This window comes from Pristis pectinata, chromosome 30 (assembly GCF_009764475.1).
Source record: "Pristis pectinata isolate sPriPec2 chromosome 30, sPriPec2.1.pri, whole genome shotgun sequence".
NCBI lineage: Eukaryota > Metazoa > Chordata > Chondrichthyes > Rhinopristiformes > Pristidae > Pristis > Pristis pectinata.
The window spans coordinates 3,238,564-3,262,605 of NC_067434.1; the positions used below are offsets into that span (position 1 = coordinate 3,238,564).

The 24,042-nt window shown below is 47.6% G+C and overlaps 1 protein-coding gene across 3 annotated transcripts in view; it reads right to left on the reverse strand.

Moving 5' to 3' along the window:
* Positions 1 to 24,042, reverse strand: part of nfkb2 (nuclear factor of kappa light polypeptide gene enhancer in B-cells 2 (p49/p100)) — a 93,815-nt gene that overhangs the window by 58,776 nt on the left and 10,997 nt on the right. Inside the window, exons 1-5 of one of the 3 annotated variants that reach the window (XM_052041569.1) lie at positions 20,360 to 20,662; positions 9,043 to 9,111; positions 4,695 to 4,728; positions 4,547 to 4,613; positions 4,079 to 4,119 (exon numbers count right to left, since the gene is read on the reverse strand). In XM_052041569.1, the coding sequence (XP_051897529.1) occupies positions 4,079 to 4,119; positions 4,547 to 4,613; positions 4,695 to 4,727 (141 nt within the window). In that variant the 5' untranslated portion in view covers position 4,728; positions 9,043 to 9,111; positions 20,360 to 20,662. Of the gene's footprint in view, positions 1 to 4,078; positions 4,120 to 4,546; positions 4,614 to 4,694; positions 4,729 to 9,042; positions 9,112 to 20,359; positions 20,663 to 24,042 lie in introns of those variants that run through there. The other 2 variants (XM_052041570.1, XM_052041571.1) reach the window with 2 other exon arrangements.

Consider the following 24,042-nt stretch of genomic DNA (forward strand, 5'->3'; position numbering starts at 1 on the left):
GGACACAAAGCCACAATAAACAGGGACAGGGGTACAAACAGATTTCAGAGCAGAGACCAGCCAAACGAACAGGTGCGTGGCAGATTAAATCTCAATAAAGAGGCAGTATTGTGCAAGGGAACAAAGAACAGGAAGATCCAGAGTCCGCACACAGGAAATTAGGATGACTCTAAATCGGATCCTTGGTTTAACTAACAGGCCACACTAAATGGTCCTAAACCGTTGGTCATGACTGGCCCGAGTTTGCTCCAGTTCTGGGACCAGATTCTTCTTTGGCCTTACCCCAGGACAGAGGGCAACTTGCTTCCAGTCTGGTCCCAAGTTCCAAGGTGGCTGTTGTGGGAACCATAGACTCTTCTGCAGGTGAGGGGGGTGGGGGCGGTAGTTTTGCCAGGTGGGTGCACTGCTTCTGCCACCTACATGTGGCTTCAGTGTGCTCCCAACACGTGGCCGAAACTTTCAACACCATCCCTGAATGCTCCTTCCCCACCGAGTGGTAATTAATGAGCTAGGAATTCACAGAGGTCGGGGCTGGGGGTTGCATTCCCCCCACCCCCCCAAAGAGGCTTTGGGCACAGAACAGTACAGTACAGGAACAGGCCCTTCAGCCCACGGTGTTGTGCTGAACTAATTAAACGCCTAACTAGACTAATCCCTTCTGCCTACACAATGTGCATATCCCTCCATTCTCTGCACATTCATGTATCTGTCTAAGAGCCTCTTAAACACCTCTGTCACATCTGCCCCCACCACTACCCCTGGCAGCACATTCCAGGCGCCCACCACTCTGTGTAAAAGAAAAACTTGCCCCACACATCTCCTTTGAACTCCCCACCCCCCCACATCTTAAATGCATGCCCTCAAGTATTACACTTTTCTATCCTGGGAAAACAATACCGACTGTCTACATTATTTATGCCCCTCACATCCTTGAGTTTTTTCCCGTCTGCTTGGTAAACGTCTGCTGCCTTAGAGGCTGGAATGGAGGCGAATTCAGGAGACCGTGGTCAGCCAAGTGATCGGGGTGACCCGCCAGTGCAGCCAACCTCATGCAACACAAACCTGCCGTGTGTGCAGAGCTAACCTCGAGAACGTGGGAAATCACTCAACACACAGCAACTACTCTCCAGGACCACAGTAGCTGAACAGTGGATAACGCTTGTGTTTGTGCTTGCTCAGAGGCCAAGTTGCAAGACCATTTCTCTGCCTTTGATTACTTAGCCTTCGTCCTCACTGGGTTGAAGTCTGGGGACGTTGAGCCACAGGGTCACATCCATCACGAGCTGCAGGACCTCCTGTACTCTCCCTACCCACGTCTGTTCATTACTGCTGGACCTCAGCCTTCAGGTGCCAGTGGAGCCACTTCTCCTCCTTTCCCTCGCTGGAGCTTCCAATCCAAGAACACTGCTTGCGGTTAATTAACTCCTGGCTATTCTCATCACCTTTTCGGTAAAGCACCCAAGAGTCCTTCTGCGAGGACCAATTATAGCAGACTACGGAAATGCCTGGAGGATGAGGACACGTGGCAGCTTCAACATTGATCCAATGGCAATTGATGCAGCAGATTATGCAGCGGTCAGTCCAGTGGTCAGCAGTGCAAGTCCTGGCGCAGGTGACGTGGGCATCTCTGTGATCCCTCGCTCAGATGGTGCTGGGAAGTTGCCATGAAGTGCTGCCTGTGCTTATGATGAAACAGGACATTCGGCATAACGAGTCTGTGCTCCAAAGGTCACTCAAGGAGAAGGACCTCGTGAAGTTGGCCTTCCCTATGCCTCCTCACTGACTGCACCTCGCTGGGGGTCACCCCATTTCCAGCCCTGACAACGAGGTCACTCAGGAGCTCGGTCTGGGGTTGGGACATCGGCCACGTGGAGCTCTGAACCCCTGGCGCCAGAGGAGGGGTTGAACTGCGGGTCCTGAGCTCCCACCACCAGGGGCCTGAGCTCCCAATGCCCAGGGAGGGGAGGTGGAGGGTACTGAGGGTCCTGAGCTCCCGGTGCAGGCTACCAGGGACCCCGTGTTGGTGCCAGCCGGAGGATCAGGACACATTACCAACTCTGCAGGATGAGGGACCAGCTGTCGATGGCGATGCTAGCTCCGTGAATACCCCCTTCCAGTTTGCACCTCCAGAAGGCGCAGCCACCACCTTGTTCTCCAAGGCAGCTTTTCTCTGGAGATAATTGCCCCAGACGAGGACACAGACCACAGTGTTGTGACGGTGACGGGGAGGGACTGTGCTCCCACAGGGAACAGTCAGTGGGAGACACTCTGCCACAGTACAAGTGATGAATTCAAATGTCATTCCAAATGCATCCGACAACCCGTCACAAACAGTCCTACTGGGGCACTTCACCCTTCAGCCTTCCAGTGACTGCAATTTGCTGCAGATTGATTAAAGTAGCAGAGGAACAGAGGTTCCATTTCTGGCACCCATCTTCCTGGGACAGCCAGCTCAGTGTCTGCCCCAACACAAGTCTTAAACCACCTCCCCACCCCCCCCCCCCCCCCCCCCCCCCACCACTGCAGCTGCTCTGCATGTGAGACGTATGGATTTCTCAGACCCACCCCTCACCCAGAGGTATCCAGTCAGGATCCAGAGCAACTTACTACAGTCACTACATTGTGTTCTGGACAATATCCTTCACTGGTTTATAGGGCCACAGCAACCCAAAAAGAGTTGCAGTACAGAAGACAACTATGCCTCTATGCCCACCACACCCACACCTCCCCAGATAGCCCTGCAATTATGTTCCCTGTTTAGTTTAAGATGCTGCAATTAAATCTGCTGCCAAGGGGAGTACTGGGAGAACATTCCACTCACTACAAAAAAAAAGTTCTCTCTCAAATCTTTGTCCTGTGGTTCTCACCTCTGTCCGTGGGAAACAGTTCTTGGTCTACTATTTATACCCTTCTGATTTTTACATGTATCCATCAAATTCCCTTCTTCTGTTCCAAGGAAAACAACCCCAACCTCCATCTCTGCATGCAACAAAGGCCCCTTGACTCTGGAATCATTTTGGCAAACAACTTCTGCACACTTTAACACCTTCACATCTTTTCTGATGTGTTGTTCCCAGAACAGGACAGTCTTCCTGTTGTGGTCAAACCACTGTTTTATAAAGGTCATCATGACATCATAGAGCAATACAGCATGGAAACAGACCCTTTGGCCCAACTTGTTCAAGCTGACTGACTGAGATTGCCCATCTCAGCCAGTCCCATTTGCCCTACATCCCACTAAAGCTTTCCTATCCATGTACCTGTTCAAATGCACTTTAAATGTCATAATTGTACCTGCCTCTACCACTTCCTCTGGCATCTCGTTCCATATACTCATCACCCTCTATGTCAAAATGTTACCCCTCAGGTTTTTCTTTTTAATACAAATTTTTGCCCTCTCACTTTAAATCTATGCCCTCTAGTTTTGGACTTCACTGCCCTGGGGAAAAGGCTGTAACCATCCATCTTAGTTACGTTCCTCATGATTTTATAACCCTTTACAAGGTCATCCCTCAGCCTCCTTCGCTCTAGGGTAAAAAAAAAGTCCCAGCTGATCCAGTGTCTCCTTACAACCCAAGCCCTCTGGTCCCAGTAACACCCTCGTAATCTTTTTTGCACCCACCTTGCTTCTTTCCTCTTGTGCTCACTGTCTCTATTCAAAGCCCAGGGTCCTTTACATTCCTGTTCACCACTTTCTTAACCTGCCCTGCCACTTTCAATAACGTACCCCTCCACACACACACACACACACCCTTTTCCAGAACTGTTGCCTCTCCCTGACCTTCCAGTTAAATATTAACTCATTGCATTTTGCAGCATTAAATTGCAACCATTTCCTCACCCAGACCTCATCTAACACTACCAAATGTTGCATCGTTTGAACACCCGCCTCCCAAGTCATTAATTTACTGATGCCAGGGAATTCCGCAAACACTAGCCACCAGTCCCCAAGACACCCTCCCACCACCATTTCCTGCCATTCAGTTCCCTTTTCTGCTGTTCTACAGCCTGTTAATTCAACTGGAACTGATTATCATCACAAACTGCCCCTTTATTCAGTCACAGAGCAGGTACTTACCTGTTTTGGTTGTTCACAGATGGCAATAAATGGACCTCCAGCTGTGACAAGAAGACAAGAGATGGTCAGACTTGCACCGAGAGGACATCACTGCACCCTAGGTGCAGCAGCACCACAGCCCACCCAAGACACGCCCCACCATTCCTCCTGAGACAAAGCCCAACCCAGTCCCCTAATCCCTCCCAAGACTGACCCAGACCTATACAGCCCTGTAGAGGTATTGCTTCCCCCCACATTACATCTCCGATTGACACCCACTCACCCACACTCTTCTCTCTCTATGGCCATCCGTACCTCCCACACTCGTCCCTCAACCCAACAACACGTCCCAGGCCCTGGGAAGCCACCTTCCCCATAGCTTCTGCCTGCCCTACTCAAGGGGGCATAGCTCCAGACATCCCTCCCCACACCCATGCTCTCCAAGACACAGGTCACTCTCTCAGCACCCACCCCACCCACTGCACTTACCCGACACAAGGGAAGCCTCGGAGCTGGTTAACACGTTCAGGTCCAGCTGCCCGAAATCACTGTCGGCCTAGAGAAAGGACACAACGGTCAGCAGGCGAGCAGAGGCAGGGTAAGATCCAAATGCTCCCCAACACTAAACCATACTCACATCTTGTGTCCCAAGGTTGTACGCATCCTCCATCCTGAAAGAAATCAGAAGTGCTCGTCACTTCACAACCAACCACTGACAGAGGTCACGGACACACCCATAGATTAGTTTCAGGAGAAGAGAGTCACTCATTCCTGACCTCAGGACCTGATTACCCACAGATCTGTGGAGACTTCACCTCACTGACTATGACAGCCCCCTTCACCCCGACCATCCCCCCGGCCAATCCTCCCCCACCCCCAGCTGATCCTCCCCCTCCACCAACTCTTCCCTCACTCCTCTCCCCCCACCCCACCCTCCCTCCCTCCCTCATTTCCCTTCCCCCCACCCACCAAGTACTGACAGTTTACTACTGTCTGTACAATGCCAGTCTGGACTGTGGACAAAGTCACCTTCCATGTACCAGGGTCTCTCCAAACTCCACTGTTCTCGTGAATAAAGTGTTTATTAATTCAAGAATAAAATTTAACTTCAACACCAACAGTTTAACCCTTTGGTAACCTAGGTAACTACTGACGACTTGTAAAATGCCTTGAAGCAGCCTCTGCTTCTGCCTGCAGATTTACGCTGTTAGTCGAAGTTTCATTGCTAGGCTCACTCAATTTGTTGCAGCAACATGAACACCCATTTCCCACTGGCCCAATTCCTCTGCTCCCAACCACATCCAAACACTTACCCAGCTACTGTGACTCCTGGACAGACAATGACTCGTCTGCAGAATTCTCATCTCCCCCTGACCTTCTCCCTCCCCACCTGTGACATCCTCCAACAAGTCAGCACAGCTCCACCTTTGATCTGTCCCAGTCCTCACTGAACATCGAACATGCAGAACAGTCCAGCACAGGAACTGGCCCTTCCGGTGGTGCCTTCCACTGAAGGGCCTCCAAGCTCTGGAATTCCTCCCCCAACTTTTAAAGGCATTCCTCAAAACACAGTGTAATGGCTTCCTAATGCTGTCAGTTGTGAACATACTCACAAATATGGCACAGCAGATGCAAATGAGAAGCTGGTCCAGGTGTGATTGGGGTAAAGGGGACATTCTCCCCCCCATCAGGCAGAAGATACAAAAGCCCGAGAACACGTACCACCAGGCTCAAGGACAGCTTCTATCCCACATTCAGACTTTTGAACAGACTTCTCGTATACTAGAGCTGAATTCTTGATCTCCCAATCAACCTTGTCATGGCATTTGCACTATTTGTCTACCTGTACTGTGTTCTCTCTGCAACTCTAACACTTTATTCTGCAATGTTTTATCTTGCCATCTCATTGTACTTGTGTATGGCATGATCTGCCTGGATGGCACAGAAGCAAAAGTTTTTCCACTGCACCTCGGTACATGTGACAACAAAAAAATTCATTTCCAGTATCGGAAGGCATGATTGGGCTAGAGGAGTCAGTAAGAGGAAGAGGAATTAAATCCATGGGAGGTACTTATGAAACTGAGCCAGAGTAATGCTGAGGCAGGAAGGAAAAGCCTCGAGAATACCAGGTCTGCAACAGGATGTGTGTTCAGATCAACCCAGTTTGCTTCACCTTGCTGTAGCCACTCAACCCAACAGCAAGTTCACAAGAAATGATGTCAGCCAGAGCCTGCTGACACCAAAACCTGGCTTTATTTTACATCAAACTCCTGATCTTTCAGTTTTCACCCATCAACAGCAGCTCCCAAACCCGTAACCTCTCCCTCCAACAGGACACGTTACAAGAGCATCCTGGAACTCCCACCCCACCAGTGTAGGAGCACCTCCACCAGGACTGCAGTGGTTTAAGGAAGCAGATCCCACCACCTTCTCCAGTGTGGTTACAGATGGGCAGTAAACAAAGATCCTGGCAATAAAGCTCAGATCCCAAAATGTGACCAAAAACTAGACTCTACTTGATCCTTCCCTCTCCTTTACTCCCCAGAGTAAAATTCCCAAACTGCTCCCACAATCCGGGAAAAAATGTCATCCCCTTCCTCTATACCCACAGTTTAAAACACAGAACAGTACAGCACAGGAAAAGGCCCTTCAACCCAGCATGTCTGTGCTGACCATGATGTCAAATGAAACTAATCCCATCTACCTGCATGTGATTCATATCCCGATCCAATGTACTCAATGCCCCATCCGATGAAGGCATGCATGACATATACCTTCTTTACCTCTTTCTACTTTTGTTGCTACTTACAGGGAGCTATGGACTTGCTCCCCAAGATCTCTCTGTACATAACGCTCGTAAGGATCCTGCCATTAACTATATGCTTTCCCCTTACACTTGACTTCCCAAAGTGCAACACCTCATACTTGTCCAGATTAAACTCCATCTGCCATTTCTCTGCCCACATCTGTAACTGATCGATACCCTGCTGTATCCTTTCGCAACCCTTTTCACCGTCTACAACTCCACCAACTTCTGTCATCTGTGAACTTACTAACCAGACCAAATACATTTTCGTCCAAGTCATTTACATATAATCACAACCAACAGAGGTCCCAGCACCGATCCCTGCGGAGCACCACTGGTCACAGACCTCCAGTCAGGAGGACACCCCACCACCACTCCCATCTTCTATGGGCAAACCAATTTTGAATCCAATCTACCAAGTCACCGTGGATCCTGTGCATCTATATCTTCTGAATGAGTCTACCTTGAGGGATATTCTACTTATTCCAAGTACTCCAACTGTGGGATCCTGCCCCCACAGTGAGAATCATCTCACCAACCCCTCCCAGAACTGAGAAACCACACTCCCCAACATCAACAAGGCATCTCGTCCCCACACTTGCAGAAAATTTCTACCCTATCGCAACCTAGAGGTGAAATTCCACAACCGCACACATAACCCTGACATTGTGACAGTGAGATTCCACATCCCACAACATTCCACACAGATTAAAGAGGGACAGGCAGAAGAATTGGTTGGGAAGGTCTTTGACTGTGTGCAGACAGGGCACCATTACAGACCTCCCAGTACTTGCCCAGAATTCATTTCTCAGGGTCTGGACACCCCTGGTTGCGTATTTATTGCACATCTGCCGTGACCCTTGAGGAGGGGGAGGCAAGCCTGACGAGAAGGTCCTTGGGGAAGCAGGATCTGATGGACAGAGTGAACTTGGAGAGGGAACACAAGGAGGATAAAGCTCACAGAAGGTACAAAGTTGGAGCATGGTGGAACCTCAGGGGAAGTTTGTCCCAGTATTCCAGGGTATGGGATGTGGAGTCAGAGCAGTTCAGAGGATCTCTTTCTTAGTGACAATCTGTGGTCTCCCTGCAAGTGGAGAGGGCTTAAGGCAACTTTATTGTTAGATCACCATTACATTTTCACATAATCCCAGAACAGGGAGCAGTTTTAGTCAATGAAAGCAGGGCCAAGTATTTCCTGATGTGGTCCAGACCTGGAGGTAAATGGCTAACCAGTTACCAACATCCCTCGAACTCCAGATATGGATTACTGGGGGAGCAACCAGGCCAAGAGGAGCAAAAGTGGAGATGGGGTAGTCTGCAGGTCCAAGTCAAATTGGAAATCTGATGACACTGCTGCGAAGTGAGGGAAGTGTCCATTTCCAGGACGCAGGCAGATTCAGAGAGGGAGGGGAGAGCAAAACAATGAACTCAGATTGCCTTGACTGCGACTAAAATGATGAAAATAGAGTTGGTACGGTCTAGGTGGCCTTGAACGGGTTTGTGGAGACAAGTGCGGTGGATGGGGCAGCTGGGAGGACAGTTGCTCAGTAAGGAGAGAAATGGAGGTGGAGGATGAAACCATCAACAATGTGGCAAAGGAGGAAAGCAGGGGACATCTGTCAGTGAGAAATTTGCCGTGGCATTTAGGTGGGCAGTGGTGAATGAGGATTTGAAATGAGGTGAGAGCAAAACAAGCTGAAATCTCACATGGGAAATGCCTCAAGGAGAGACCAAGGGTTGGTTCGTTGAGAAGCCCACAGTCTGGGCATGACGAGGGATGGGAGAGTGAAGCAAAAAACTGCAGATCCAGAACAGAAAATGTTAAATGCTCAGCAGGTTAGGCAGCATCTACAGAGAGGGGAGCAGGGGGTCCCTGAATTAAAACACTGAAGCTGTTTCTCCTTCTACACCGGATGCTTGTCCAAGTAACTGAATATGTAGCCCAGTGCCACTTCATTAAGCGCACTCAGCTCGGTTCCACGAGGCCTATATGACCATTCACAAGGGAACAGGCAGGTGGTGCAGGAAAGCTGGTGACGTCTGATGTACAGGCAGAGTCCACAGAGCCAGCTAGATAGAAGGAAACTCCCCTTGGCCAGAGAATTCAGGGAGAGTAGTTAGGTCAAGTGGACGGCAACGAAGGGGCCAGGAGAGGGACAGAGAGAACATATTGACTCACCTGAGAGTATCAAGTCCAGAACAGCATCAGTGGGAATCTGAAGACTTGCTGCAGGGTTGGGGTGGGATCCTAGAGTGGAGAAACAGAAGGTGTGAGGAAGGAAAGAGAAAAGAAATGAGTGGAAACAGAAGCGATGGCCTGGGCCAGGGAAAAGATGCACGTAAACGCCCCCCCATCTCGGGTAACAGAAGCCTGTTTACATCGTTTGTTAAAATACACGTGTGCTGGTCATGAACCACGAATGGGCCGCACAATAGGAAGGTGACAGTCAAAGGGGTGGAAAGAGGATAAGCTTAGCCTGGGTAGTGTTGAGCTGGCACAGAGCGTCGAGTTATCGTCCCAGTTCAGAGGTAGAGGTGTCACATCAGGAAGTCCAGAGGCGGTGTGAAAAATGGAGGACAATGGAGGGATGTTGGTGGGATTGAGTGGAAAAAGTAGCAAGAAATTCAGAAATTTGGGATACAATTTTAAGAGGAGATGCAGCACTCACTGAGGAATGTGAGTTCCTGGCGACATGCCTGGGGAGCAGGCAGTGGCTTTAACCAGCTATGAATCCATTCAGATCTGAGAAAGCCCTTCCAATAGCACCAGAGGAAACAGGAGAGATTGGGAGGAGGAGGGACAAAGACAAGTGCAGAGTCCGGGCCTCATCTGGGAACTTCACTCAGGAGCAACTTCCCATGTTCAGCCACTGCACAACCAGACAACTCCCACCGGAAATGGTCAGTGATAAAGCACATTTACCTCAAAGAAAATGTTTCCCCCTTTCCCATTAACGTTGAGGTCAGTAAACACAGAACTTCTTCCACCGTGACAGCACTTCCAGTCCGCACAGAGGCAGCGACTGTAAGAATGATCTAATGCTGGCGTCAGATGGGATATTTGGTGTCAGCACTTTTCCTGGAACAACTTGGGGTTCAGAATAACAGAACTTCAGAAATTTCCCATTTCAAAACGGCTTTCACTTGTGTGGGCGGTGTATTAATCAGACTCTTGGCTTTAAACACAAGGCTGATTTAGTCACAGATGCTGCCATGGACAGATTGGCCTGTTTATTAGGGTGGGTGGGGAGCCCATTGCTTGGGGGGGTGGGGACAGACAGTGGGAGTGGAGGGTAGGGGATAGCAGACAGTCATGGCTGGAAGTGGGTGAAGCTGGAATTGGATGTTGGAGGAGGGGGAGAGGGCAGCTGACTGGTAGCGAGCTGGACAGGGGAAGGGAAGGCTGAAGTAAGGGATGGAGAATGGCGGGGAACTAAACTGAGGGATTTGTCTGCAGGGAAGATGTTAACAGGGAAAGGAGCGGCTTTGTGATCAAGGACAATACCGGTTTAATTATCATAGAAAATATGATCAGAGATTTGCAGGTGAGGGACAGGGTGAAGAAAACAGAATTAATTTGGGAAGAGTGTGGTCACCTGACACTAGCTCTGAAACAGTCCAATATACAAATGCAGGAATTAGTCAAACTTGGAAACACTCAGCAGGTCAGACTACATCTGTGGACAGAGACTCAGCCATGAGATTTCATCTGAATTCAAAAGTGACACATAAAATAACCCAACCCTGGTTCCCACGGTAACTGGTATTGTTACTAATTCTCATGGAGTCAGTCAGAGAGAAACAGCACAGAAACAGGCTCCTCAGCTCACCAAGTCTGTGCTGACCCATTTCTCAAATGCCTACATTAATCCCATCTCTCTTTTATTCTCCCCACATTCTCAACAACTTCCCTCTAGATTCTACCACTCACCTACCCCTAGGGGAAAAAACAGTGGCCACTTAACCTACCGACCTGCACATCTTTGGGACATGGGAGGAAGATGGTCCCAGTAAGAATGTGCAAACTCCACACAGACAGCACCCGAGGTCAGGATTGAACCTGGGTCTCTGGCGCTGTGAGGCAGTGACCCTACCAGCTGCACCACTGCAGTGGCCTTCCTTCTCTCAACTTCTAAGTCCCTTGTCATCACTCCTCTGAAGACCAACCCAATCCCTCTCTCCCTGCAAATCATTGTCCCAACAACTTCCTCTCTTCTTCCAGGTTCTTGAACATACCACCACTCCCAAATTCATGCCCCATTTTTCCTCAGATTCCAGCTCGAATCAGGTCCCTCCACCACACTACAGAAATATCTGATAAAGTCACCAAGGACTATCCAACTTGATTGGGACAAGGTCACCACCTCCTCTCATCTTTCTCAAGCAACTTGCAGTCCTCACTTCTCTCTCCTCCTCACCACCCCCCCCCCCCCTCCCCTCCACGGTCCTCACAATGGGATCACACACTTGGGTCCACCTTTCCCTTTCTTGTGCTTTTAGCTCTCTCATTCTCAGAGGATCCATACTTGGCCCAATTTCTTTCACATTCACACAGTGCCCTTGGTGACATCAAACAAAAATACAGACACTTTCCCAGTGTGTTACAAATAAACCTCAGCTCCGCCTTGCTCAATCTGTTCACCATTTCTAATGTTGCATTTCTCATCCAAGGAGCAGACATTTCCATTAAGCAGATATTGAAAACCAGTTCACTCCCTGCCACAAATGCCATCAGCTCCAGCCCTGGCAGTTTACAATGTCCTATATACGATCCATGTGCTAAAGACCACATTTCACTACAATTGCTTCATCCCACCTCAGTAACAATGACTGGCTGCATCACCACAGTTCGCTTGCAGCTGAAACCCTCCCCCATTCCTTTTATCTCGAGCTACAACTATATCAAAGGTGGTATCCTCTGTAAACAAGGCCGACAGAGAGTGAGTTTCAGTGCCAAGAGAGCCACGTTGCCTGTACGGTAACTCAGGCCAAGCTCATTTCACTCAATCATACTAGTTGATCAACAGCCCATGTTTACAAATCCTTTCTTGGTTTTCAAATCCCTGCATGGTCACACCACTTCTAAATCCTCTCGGCCTTTTGTCACCGAGACACCAGTGTTCCTCCAGCTCTGGCTGCCTGTTGATGTGGTGCTGTTACTTCAGTAGTAAAACATTCCCCAGCCAAATTATTGGAAAATATTTAGGGACAGGATAAAATAGCCTTTAGAGAGGCACCAATTAATTAGAGGCCGTCATCATGGATTTGCTTCTGAGTAAAAACAAGATTTTTTGAGGCAGTGATGGAGACCTCTGATGTGGGTTGGAAAACAAAACTCGCAGGTGCTGGAAATCTGAAATAAAAATAGAAAATGCTGAAAACATTCAGCCAATCAGGCAGCATCTGAGGAAAGAGAAAAAGAGTTAACGTTTCAGGTCAATGAACCACCTTCAGAATCGGATTAGAATTTGAGGAGAGTCATTTACCTGAAACCTTGGCCTCATTTCTCTCTCCTGATGTGCTGGATGTTTCCAGAATTCACTGTTTTCATCTTAGGTTTACGTAATGTACATGGACTTTAGAAAAACATTTTACAAAATCCCAAAAAGTAGATTGATCAAGAAAACAAAAGCCCGTGGGATTCAATGGAAAGTGGCAAATTAGATTAAACAGTTGCTCGGTGGGAGGAAGCAAAGGCCGACAGTCACTGAGAGTTTTAGTGCTGAGAGAGCCGCGTACCGTGCAGCTCGGCAGGGTTCATTGCCAAACCTCTTGCTTTCCGTGGTACCTATTAATAATTTGGACAAATGAGCTAAGGAGGCACAATTAAGATTGTCAAAGATACCAAAACTAGCTTCACGTGCCAAGGACCTAGTCTCTGGACTTTCCTTCCCAAACTTTGCCTCCTCACCTCTATTACCTCATTGACCAGATGATCTTATTTACAGCTTGCCCTCAGGGCAACTCTGGGATGAGGGGAGGGGGGGGGCAGGGCAGGGCAGACCTCCCAGTCCCAGTGACAGGGTAGGGGGGGGGAAGAGCGAGACACCTCTCCTAGTCACTTCCCCTCTAGGACCCAGGGGTCCAGCAGTGTGAGGAAAGCCATCAACCGCCTCCAGTTTGCTGCTCCCAGTCCTTTGCAACGTGCTGCTGTTCTGTTGTGTGTGGGAGGGTTGGATTCTCAATGCTGCCAGAAGTTATTTCCTTGTTCGTGTAAATGACCTGTGATCTTCCTTCACATTGTTGATTATAATGTGAAGCTCCCAACATGTGAGAAAGCTTTATCCTAAACAATGCAACATCCACCCTGATAACACCTGAATAAGACACAGGAGTGGGAGCCATTCACATCATTCAACAAGATCATGGCCAAACACCTGCACCAATGTTCACAGCCAACTCCCAGATTATACGATTCCCATGACATCAAAAGTTAAATAGATTTCAGTCTTAAATATAATCAACAACCCTCCACCATCCCTAGATAGCAAGTCACAGACCCCAGTACTCATTTCCCTCAACTCCCCTCTAATCATTCCACCAAGTGATATTAAATCTGTGCCCTGATCCCACCAGTTATTGCCCTCTCTGCCCAGGAAAATGGGTCCTTAGCAGAAAGAACACTTGTCTTCTTCAGTACTCCATCCACAGCCAAGCGGGTTTCTCACATCCTCCTCAGAGCTTACTTCTCCACTTAGCTTGGTATTGCCAGGAAGGTCAGCGTACTCACCCAAGCCATCAACAGCTGAGGTCGCAACACTGATCCATGTGGCACACCATCCTAAAAATTACCCATTTGTTCCTACCGTCTTTTCTACTTAATAATGAAGCCTCAAACCCACAAGCCCTAATCTTGCACAGCACAGTTGATTGGTACATCTTTTCAAATCCTTTCTGTAGATTCAAACACACCATACACTCTCACCTACCTTGCTGGTTACATCCTCAAAACGTAGATCTTCACAAGATTCCCTTTCCTTAAGCTGCAATTCCAACTGACTGGTGTGAAGTTCAGAGCTATTACACCTTTAATAAGGTGCGAGCATTTCTCTCAGCACCAAGGTCAGGGCACGTAGTTTTCACATTCCCTTTCGCTCTCCTTTCTTGAGCAGCAAAGTTAAATTAGCAACCGTCCAAAGGTTTAAGAATCCAGGGAATTTTAATAAGTCAAAACTATTACATCTATCATATCCACAGGCTCCTGTTTCAAAGCCCTGAGGATATCTTGTTCCAACAATTTCTACAGTAAATTTTCTTTACTAATATTAATTTGAAGGTTCTTCAACCTTTGCACTTTAGTTCCCCAGAATGCCCGGTGTATGTTTTACTGGCAGCAGGTGAGGACAAAGATGATAAATACTTGTCTATCATTTCCTTTATTTCACATTAAAATCATTGCTGCCTTTGCTACTCTTTTTATGTACTTGTGTGAAAACTCTTACTCTCATTTCTTGCCCATTTACTTTGTATTCTTTTCCTAATTTCTTTTTCAAAAATTTTTAATAACTTACTGAATCCTCAGGCTTACTATTTTCGGCAATTTTTAGGCTTTTTTAAAAAAAATCTGATATCAACTCCTCCCACTAGCTATTGTTAGACTTCTTCCGTTGGAACTTCATTCAAGGGAATATTTGCGAGAATTACAAACTTTAAATATTTTCTGTGTTCGTCTTCCATCACTTCTAACCTAGGTTGCAAATCTACCTCAGACACCTTACACTCATTGCTCCCTAATTTGTTTAAATTCAAGATACTGATTCTAGGAATTAACCACATGCTTCTCACATACATGAAGCAATAATAAATCACACCATGATCATTCCTACTCAGAGGGAGTTTTATCATAAGATTTGTTTTATTACATGTTTCTCCAAAGCATTTTTCTAAATTTCAAATTATACTTTATACATGAACATTTAGCCATATTGGGAGATACTGTCTGACTAATTTGACTGAATTTTTTTTGAAGTATAATAAAATATGCTGATAAGGACACTATGATTGAACTTCAGCAAGGCTTTTGACAATTTCCCCATGTGGGAGACTGGCCCATAAAGTGGGATCCAAGGCAAGTTGGATGGAATTTAGTCCTGATAAATGCAAGGAGGTCTATGTGTAGGACATACACCAGGGCCCTGGAGAGTGATGAGGAACAGAGGGACCTTGTTATACAAGTCCATAGATCCCCAAAGCTGACAGCACAGATGGATAAGATGGTGGCCTTCATTAGCCAGGGGCATAGAATACAAGAACATGGAGGTCATGCTACAACTTTATAAAATTCTACAGCTGGAGAACAGTACACTGATTGGTTTATTATTGTCACATGCACTGAGGTACAGTGGAAAGCTGTTTTGCATGCCATCCATACAGATCACTTCATAATACAAGTACACGACACCACATTATCAGGATGTGATCGTAGTGTAGACAATTTATGAAGATGTTGCCTCGGATGGAGCGTTTCATTTAGGAGGAGAAACTGGATAGGCTGGGTTTGTTTCCCTTGGAATGGAGGCAGCTGGTGGGGGGGGGTGGGGGGGGGCACCTGATAGAGGCTTTAAAAAATTATGAGGGGCTGAGATCAGGTGGATACTGAGAAACCTTACTGCATAATGGAGAGATCTGAAACCAGAGGGTGTTGGTTTAAGGTGGGAAGTATGGGAGTTAGAGTGGATCCAATAATCTTCATTCAACTGGGAAGAGACAGCCTGATGAACTGGTGAAGGCCAACACTCTCACATTTAATTATCTAGATGAGCACTTGAATTACTGGGGTGTAAAAGGGCACAGAAAGAGCGCTGGGAAATGGTTCTGGATAGATGGGTACTATCGTCAGCATGGACAGTGAGCTGAAGGCTTGTTGCTGTGCCGGATGCCTCCAAGCTACAAAAAAAAAATCAATCAAAATGAAGGATTTAATTCCAACCTTGGCAACTGGTGGCCAGACCAACAGCGTGCCTGGCTGATTGCCAAGCTGGCCACTTTCTGACCGCCTGCCTGCCGAGAGGGCCGGTCCCTCCCGTTGCCAGTGAGTGATAAAGTTCTACAGATGTTCAAGTGCAGCTGGACGCTCCAGCGGCAGGAGGTCTCCGCTGAGTGAGACCCGGCCATACCCAGAGTCTGCAGCTCAGCCAGGATGGCGGGGAGGGGGACGGAAGTGGTTGGATTAGTGGGACAGACCTCTGACCACTGCTCATCCCAATGAAGGGCAAAGGGAAATTCTATCACCAGGGGTTCCCACTCCAACCACTTGTGAAGCCAACAGCGAGGGAAGGGGCAGTCACGTGCTGGGTGGCACAGAGATGGCAGTGGAGTCACAGCTGCCAATTACCAGTAACTGGCAGACAGACGTCAGGTCAAAGTAGTGGGGAAAACTCAGAGGGATGCGAACTGTGAGCAGGCAGAAGGATGAGTTTAGGCTGGCATCGTGATCAGTGGGCCAAAGGCCTGTTCCTGTGCTGTAGAGTCAGAGTTATACAGCACAGAAACAGGCCCCTCAGCCCAAATCATCCACGCTGACCAAGATATCTATCTGAGCTAGTCCTACTTGCCCGTGCTTGTTGCACATCTCTCCAAAGCTTCTCTCCCCATGCACCTGTCCAAATTTCTTTTAAACGTTGCAGTTGTACAAGTCTCTGCCATTTCGTCTGGCAACACGTTCCATATACTCACCATCCTCCATGGGGAAAAGGTTGCCCCTCAGGTCCCTACGAAATGTCTCCCCCTCACATCAATCCCAAGCCCTCTAGTTTAAGACTCCCCTACCCTGGGGAAAAAAAAGACTGTGACCACCTACCTTATTATTTTGTGCGCCTCTATAAAGTCACCCCTCAGGATCCGACGCTCCAGGTAAAAAAGTCCCAGCCTCTCCTGAGGGCTCAGGCCCTCCAGTCCCACTAACATCCCCGTGAATCCTTTCTGCACCCTTTCCAGCTTACTGTCATCCTTCCTATAGCTGGGTGACCAGAACTGAGCACAATATTTCAAGTGTCATCTCACCAATGACCTGTACAGATGTAACATGATGTTCCATCTCTTGTGCTCAGTGCCCTGACTGAAGGCAAGCACACCAAACACCTTCTTCACCACCATGTCTACCTGTGTCACCACTTTCAGGGAACTGTGCACCTTTACTTGTAGGTCTCTCTGTTCTACAACACTCTCCAGGGCTCTACCATTTACTGTAGAAGTCCTGTCCTGGTTTAACTTACCAAAATACAACATGTTGCATTTGTCCAAGTAAATTCCTTCTGCCATTCCTTGTCCAACTTCCCCAGTTCATCAAGGTCCTGTTGTAATCTTCAATATCCTTCTTCACTGTCCACTACACCATCAATTTTAGCGCCATCTGCAAACTTACCAACCATGTTAACAACATGGTCATCCAAATCATTAATATTGATAACAGACAGAAGACCCAGCACCAATCCCTGTGACACATCACTGGCCTCCAATCTGAGAAACAACCCTCCACTACCACCCTCTGTCTCCTTCCACCAAGCCAATTTTGTATTCAAAATTGGTTCAATTTCTATCTCGGCGCACTGTTCTACATTCCAAGTACTTTGTGCAGCAACTCGGAAACCTAGTGGCTGATTAAAAAGTTCCCATAAACTCTCGTGCGATAATGTTCAAATAATCTGCTTTATTGATAAGCAATAAATATTGGCCAAAACACCAGAAGGATCACCTCCCTCTCCTTCAAAATAGTGTCAGTGCGTCACATGCACCTGCAAGAACGTGCCGGGGTTAACATCTCATCCAAAAGGTACTCTTAGCGCTTCTGCACCTGTCCACACTGCAGCAACAGCAGCCTAGATTTATGAGCTCAAGTCTCTGGAGTCTTCCAACCTGGGAAGCAAGACAGTGCTACTGACAGAGCCATAGCCCGTAATAGGCCCGACTGTAACCCTTCACAATACAATATCAACAATAACCAGGTACAAAGTATCCAATACCTGCACAAATACCGCCCATACCTTACACGATGCATCAGCAACTGAAAGTGCACTGAACATTACATTTTTACAAACATCCATAGTTCTGTTGTTTACAAGGGGGGAGGGTTATGTTGGCAGTGTGGATGTTTCTCTTGCAGAGCAGGATGGTGGGGGCATCTCATGCAAGGGAAGGCCCATGTTGGGTCTCTGGGTCTGTATAGTCACCGGCTTACTGAGTGTGTGTATCAGCTGGATGAGCTTGTTTTCTTCATCCAGTTCTAGTAGTGATCGGTTTGTCATTGTTCCTTTCTCAGGGAAAGGACCTTGGAATTTCCCCACACGTACTTTACTTCCTTCTTCTCAGCTTAAACATCATAGAATGACACAATACCAAATCAGAAGTTACTTTTAATGATTCACATCCAAAAAGCTGGAGGTAGCTTTGTAATATTCTTCTCTCATAAATGAGAACAAGAATGGAAGATATTGTGGTTTACATTAACCATAAGGCTGAATTTTTTTAAAAAATTATGATCAGACTGAAGTCTGCTGTTTTGGAAACTCATTTTCAGAACCTGCACAAGAATGTCCACCACAGGTTCAAGTTAAACACTGACTGTTTCTATTGCCACAGATGCTGGCCGACTTGCTGAGTTTTTCCAGCATTTTCTGTTTTTGTTTCAAGTTACAGTAAATACAGAGGAAGCTCTCTCTGCACTGCCCTAGGCCGACATGTTTCTGTTCTGGATGTTAACATACAGTAGCTCCAACTTCATTCCCATTGCACAGTGATGGCAAAATGTGAAGATCTTCACTGCTTATTTGTGACCTTTGGTGCTGCAGTCCCAGATCTGCCAACTACAACACCAGACTGCCCCCTACCATTCCCTACTCAAAGAACATTTTCTAACCCAAGGCATTTATAGAATCAGTGATTCCCTTTAATGATATTGACAGGGAACATTTTTGTAGTGCAACATTAAGAACACGTTAAACAAATACACACACAGGCGTCTTCGCTCTGTGGGCTACTTGTGGAAGAATTTTCAGAGCCAAGATTGGACTCATAAGCCACTTGAGAGCCCATAAGTAGATCTACGGAACAAAGACCATCATCCTCGACCTCGAGGGATAGCCACGACGACTGACAGAAATAAATTTCCAAATTCCCATTTTCAAAACAGTGCCATGGGAACACGCTTCCCCAACAGGGACGAGAATCGCTCAAGCTGCATCGCTTTCTCACTTTGACCCTGTCGAGTGAAACAGAATCTTCTGACTCAGCCAACACTACAACCGTGGAGCTAAAGCCAACAGCGAACCTCCCATCAGTATTACAGCCCCACGTCTGCCTCCCAGCACTACACCCTCCCTCAGCCTAATTCACCCCCACATTGTGTGCATCCACAAGCAAGGGTTTGGTGCTGCACATAGCTGGATCCTCACATCACTGTTCATCATCCTCACAACATACCAGATCATGACTCAGAAGCTTGAATAGCACCTTGCTACACTTTCTCTAGGTGACCTTTCATTACCAATAAAGGTTTATTTTAAATTCATCAATAAGATATTAATCAATGATTATATAAAAATCACATAAATCACGGCACGAGGCCAAAGATCATGTGGAGATTTACAACGGGTAGGTTTCTTTAAAAAAAATTCCCCAAACCAAGAATCAATGTGGTCAGCAAGCACAAACGCGACGGAAGAATAAGCAGACACACAAAAACCTGCAGATGCTGGAATCTGGAGCAAAGACATGAACTGCTGGCGCAACTCAGCCGATTAGGCAGCATCTCGACATTTTGGGTCAAGTCCAGTCCAGATGAAGAGTCTCCACCCGAAACTTCGACTCTCTATTTTCCGCCACAGATGCTGCTCAACCCACTGAGTTCCTCAAGCAGTTTGGTTTTTTTTTTGGCTGCTGAAAGAATAAGTAGGTGCTTTAGGACCTACAGGGAGAAATAGGTGCGGTGAAGATTAAAGAGAGGGCAGCCTATCCTGGAGAAAGAATCTAGTAAAGAATAATGAGAATCCCATCAGCAGATTCACTGAACGAGAAGCTCCTACCCTGATAATAACATTACAGCAAGGTTTTAAACTACTGACAGTCGTGATGTAACATCTGCCACCTTCCAATCCAAACAGCTTCAGGAGATGACAACGACTGGACCTCCACTGCTGACCCAGAACCCTGGATCAATCAGATCATGGAGAGAACCTGCAGCCCCAGTGTCACATTCAGGTCCCGGCTCAGTTACAAAACCAGCTAGAAGCTCAGGTGCGGGCGGTTGGGGGATGTGAGCAGCTCCATAGGGCGAGAGCTCACCTACTTCCTCCGCCCCAGCGCTGCTCTCCCCCGGAACCTGGCGGCGACAACCGACGGGGCCTCCTGTCCGACCAGTGGGCTGGGACGGGACGTTTTCAGCAGCAGCCCCGGCCCACGTCGCTCATCCCGGGACACGGGGGAGCGGCTGGCGCTCGATGGGAGGAGACGGAAGGCAGGGCGCCGAGCTCCGGCCATCCCGTCCCGTCCCCGCTCCCTACCTGACAGTGCGGCGCGTCAGCTCCAGACTCCGGCCGCTGCCACTCGGACCCTGCCCCTCGGATCCTCCCGCTGCCGCCCGGGGCGCCGCTCAAACTTCCTCCCTCGCCGCCTGTCGTCCCCGTCCCAGCCCCGGCCCCGGCCGCTCCGGTGTCCGGGCCCTGGATCAGGATCTGAGTCTGAGTCCCCGCTCCGCTCCCGGTTCCTGTCCCGCTCCCGGAGCCAGGCTCGGTCCCCACCGCCGGTGCTCAGCCCGCGGCCTCTCGCCCTGGAAAGTCCCCGTTGCTATTTGCAGCGTGTGTGGACCCCGGGGCTTTCCCGTGACGTCGCATCGCGGACAGCGCGAACGCGCATTGGCTGCCCGGGGAGAGGTCGCTGTTTGATTGGTCGTTGTTGCAAAAGTATGCAAATCCGCCCAATCCCCTGGCGGCAGATCGCCGGAGATTTAAAGGGACAGGCACCCGTTGCTTCATCCACTCGCCCCGCAGTCTCGTAAACAGTTGGAATTTCCCAGAACAATTCACGTTTTGGCAACGTCCTCAGGTTAATTTATGAGCTGGAATTGCCCAGTAAATATCTTGTCCCTCTTCGGCAGAGGGAGTTGTGCGATTTGCATGATTGAACAGACAAATGGCAAATAAAATCCATCAGCAGCAGAGTGAGCACCGCCTTTGATCTCTTGGAGGATCATTTATTTATTTATGTGGATTTCTGAAGAACCCTCGACTTCCACCCACCACCCCTAACTTCGAAGACAAAGCACATGGCAGAAAAATACAAGAACGACTGCCAATAATATTTGAAAACAAAGCATCAAATCAGTATAGGAAACTCAAAACTGTAGCTGCTGGAAATCTGAAACAAATCCACAAATGCTGGGGAAACTCAGGTCAACACGTCAACTGATTCTCTCTCCACAGATGCTGCCTGACCTGTCCTTTCCAGCATTTTCTATTTTTAGTATCAAATCAGTAACCAGTGCTAAGCCTCATAAACAGATTAGATGGGCAAAAACTTGAGCAAAGAGGCGGTTTTGTTTCAGGGAGCGGCTTCAGATTGGGAAGAGAAGAAACATACAGGGAGATTCAGAGAGGGAATTCCGCAGTTTGGGCTCTTGGCATTCAGGAGGGATGGGCACAAGAAATTAATTTTGACCACTCTGTGCATCAAACACAGATATTAAAGACATTCTTAATGAGTTCATGATTGCTGGGGAAGCGGGTGTCTCCGGTGACCCAGATCTCCACTGATCCCTGTGCCTTGGTGGTTGAAGTCACAGCCTCTAATAATAAAAACACAAAATGCGAGAAGAACTCAGCTAGTCAAGCAGCATCTGTGAAAAGAGAAACCAGTTAACATTTCTGCTCCGTACCAGAGGAACTGCAGGTTCAATCGTGTGCCTGGCTAAGGAGCCAAGGGCACGGAGCTACCTTCGTGAATGCCTCCAAGTCAGAATTCTGTCCAATTGTTGCTGCCTGACCGGTTGAGTTCTTCCAGCATCCCAGTTTGTTTTCCATCAAAACCTCCAGTGTTGGGGAATTACATTCAGGAATGCAGTCTCCAGAATTAAAGGAATTAGATACGTCAAGAGGGTTACTGGGTTGGTGAACCAGGACAATGAGGGCAAGACCATGGAGCAAGGGTGCACATTTAGAAACTGAGACATTCCTTAACAGCAGGCCGATGCTCTGGGGTGATGGAGTTATAGAATAAGTTACAACATGGTAGCACATTTTTCAACAAATTTACTCTGAAAAATAAAGGAAATATTTGAAATATAAGCAATGGTTGGAAATGAATTGGCATTGAGGTATCTGCCAGATAGTGCGAGACATGGTGAAATAAGGATGGGCAAACTAGTCTCCGTAAATCATAGATCATTTATGACACAGGAGGAGACCACTCAGCCCATCCTGTCTGTTACTCATTAAAGAGCTTCCAACCAAATCCCTCCATCCAGCACTGGGTCTGTAGCACTGCCACTCAAGGCCCTCAAATACTGTTTCTGCCTTCATTGCCTTTCAGGCTCAGCCACCATCCTGGAGTCAACAACAACAGTTGTCCTCCAATCCTGCTGTGACCAGGGAGGATTTGACAATGAGCAATTTCTTCCCATGCTACTTTTAGCAGCCACAAGTATACTTCACCTGCACCCGGTAATTTATCGACCTGCAGATGATAAACTCTGAACACCCCAGGTGAGACAAATAAAGTAGGAAATTAATTTGTGAAGAGTACATTACAGAAGGGATATATATACGTTAAGTGATTGGGCAAAGATCCAGCAAATGAAGTACAATGTGGGAAAATGTGAAATTATCCACTTTGGGAGGAAAAATGAAAAAGATGCATGTCACCTGGTTTCAGACCTCTGAGATGAAGAACAGTCAGAGTGGATCAGCAACGATTTGCAAAAAGGCTCATATGCAGGTGCAGTGAGCAATTAGGAAAACTAATGAAATGTTATCATGTGTTGGTAGGGAAATTGAATATAAAATTAGGGAGGTTATGCCACAATTATGTAGTGCATTGATGAGACCACGTTTGGTATTCTGCGTCACATCAGTGGTAGGGAAGGATTCTCAGGGACAGGATTTATGAGCATTTGGAAAATCTTGGCCTAATTAGGGACAGTCAGCGTGTGCTGAGCATGTCGTGTCTTACTAACTTGATTAAGTTTTTCAAGATGGTGACAAAGGTGATCCATGAAGGTAGAGCTGTGGGTGTTGTCTACATGGATTTTAACTAGTCTTTCAACAAGATCCCTTATGGGAGGCTCATCGATAAGATTAACATGCATGGGATCCACGGTGACTTGGCCGTTTGGATTCAGAATTGGCTTGCCCATAGAAGTGTCGATGGGACTTATTCTGGCTGGAGCTCTGTGACTAGTGGTGTTCCGTAGGGATCTGTACCGGAACCTCTGCTGTCTGTGATGTATATAAATGACTCGGTTGAAAATGTGGATGGGTGGGTTAGTAAGTTTTCTGATGACACAAAGATTGGCGGTGTTGTGGATAGTGTAGAAGATTGTCAATGGATACACCAGGGTATAGATCAGTTGCAGATATGGGCAGAGAAATGGCAGATGGAGTTTAGTCCAGACGTGTGAGGTGTTGCACTTTAGGAGATCAAATGTAACGTAACAGTACACTGTAAATGGCAGGACTCTTAACAGCACTGGTGTACAGAGGGATCTTGGGGTCCAAGTCCACAGCTCCCTGAAAGTGGCCGTACAGGTTGATAAGGTGGTAAGGAAGGCGTACGGCATGCTTACCTTTATTAGTTGAGGCACTGAATTCAAGAGTTGGGAAGTTATGTTGCAGCTTTATAAAACCCTGGTTAGGCCGCATCTGGAGTATTGCGTTCAATTCTGGTTGCCCCATTACAGGAAGGATGTGGAGGCTTTGGAGAGGGTGCAGAAGAGGTTTACCAGGATGCTGCCTGGATAAGAGGGGTGTTATAAGGAGAGATTGGACAAACTATGGTTGTTTTCCCTGGAGCGGCAAAGGTTGAGGGGAGACCTGATAGAAGTTTATAAAATTATGAGAGGCATAGACAGACAGCTGGTATCTTTTTCCCAGGGTCAAATTGTCTAATACTAGAGGGCATGCTTTTAAGGTGAGAGGGGGTAACTTCAAATGAGACGTGTGGGACAAGTTTTATTTTACACAGAGAGTGGTGG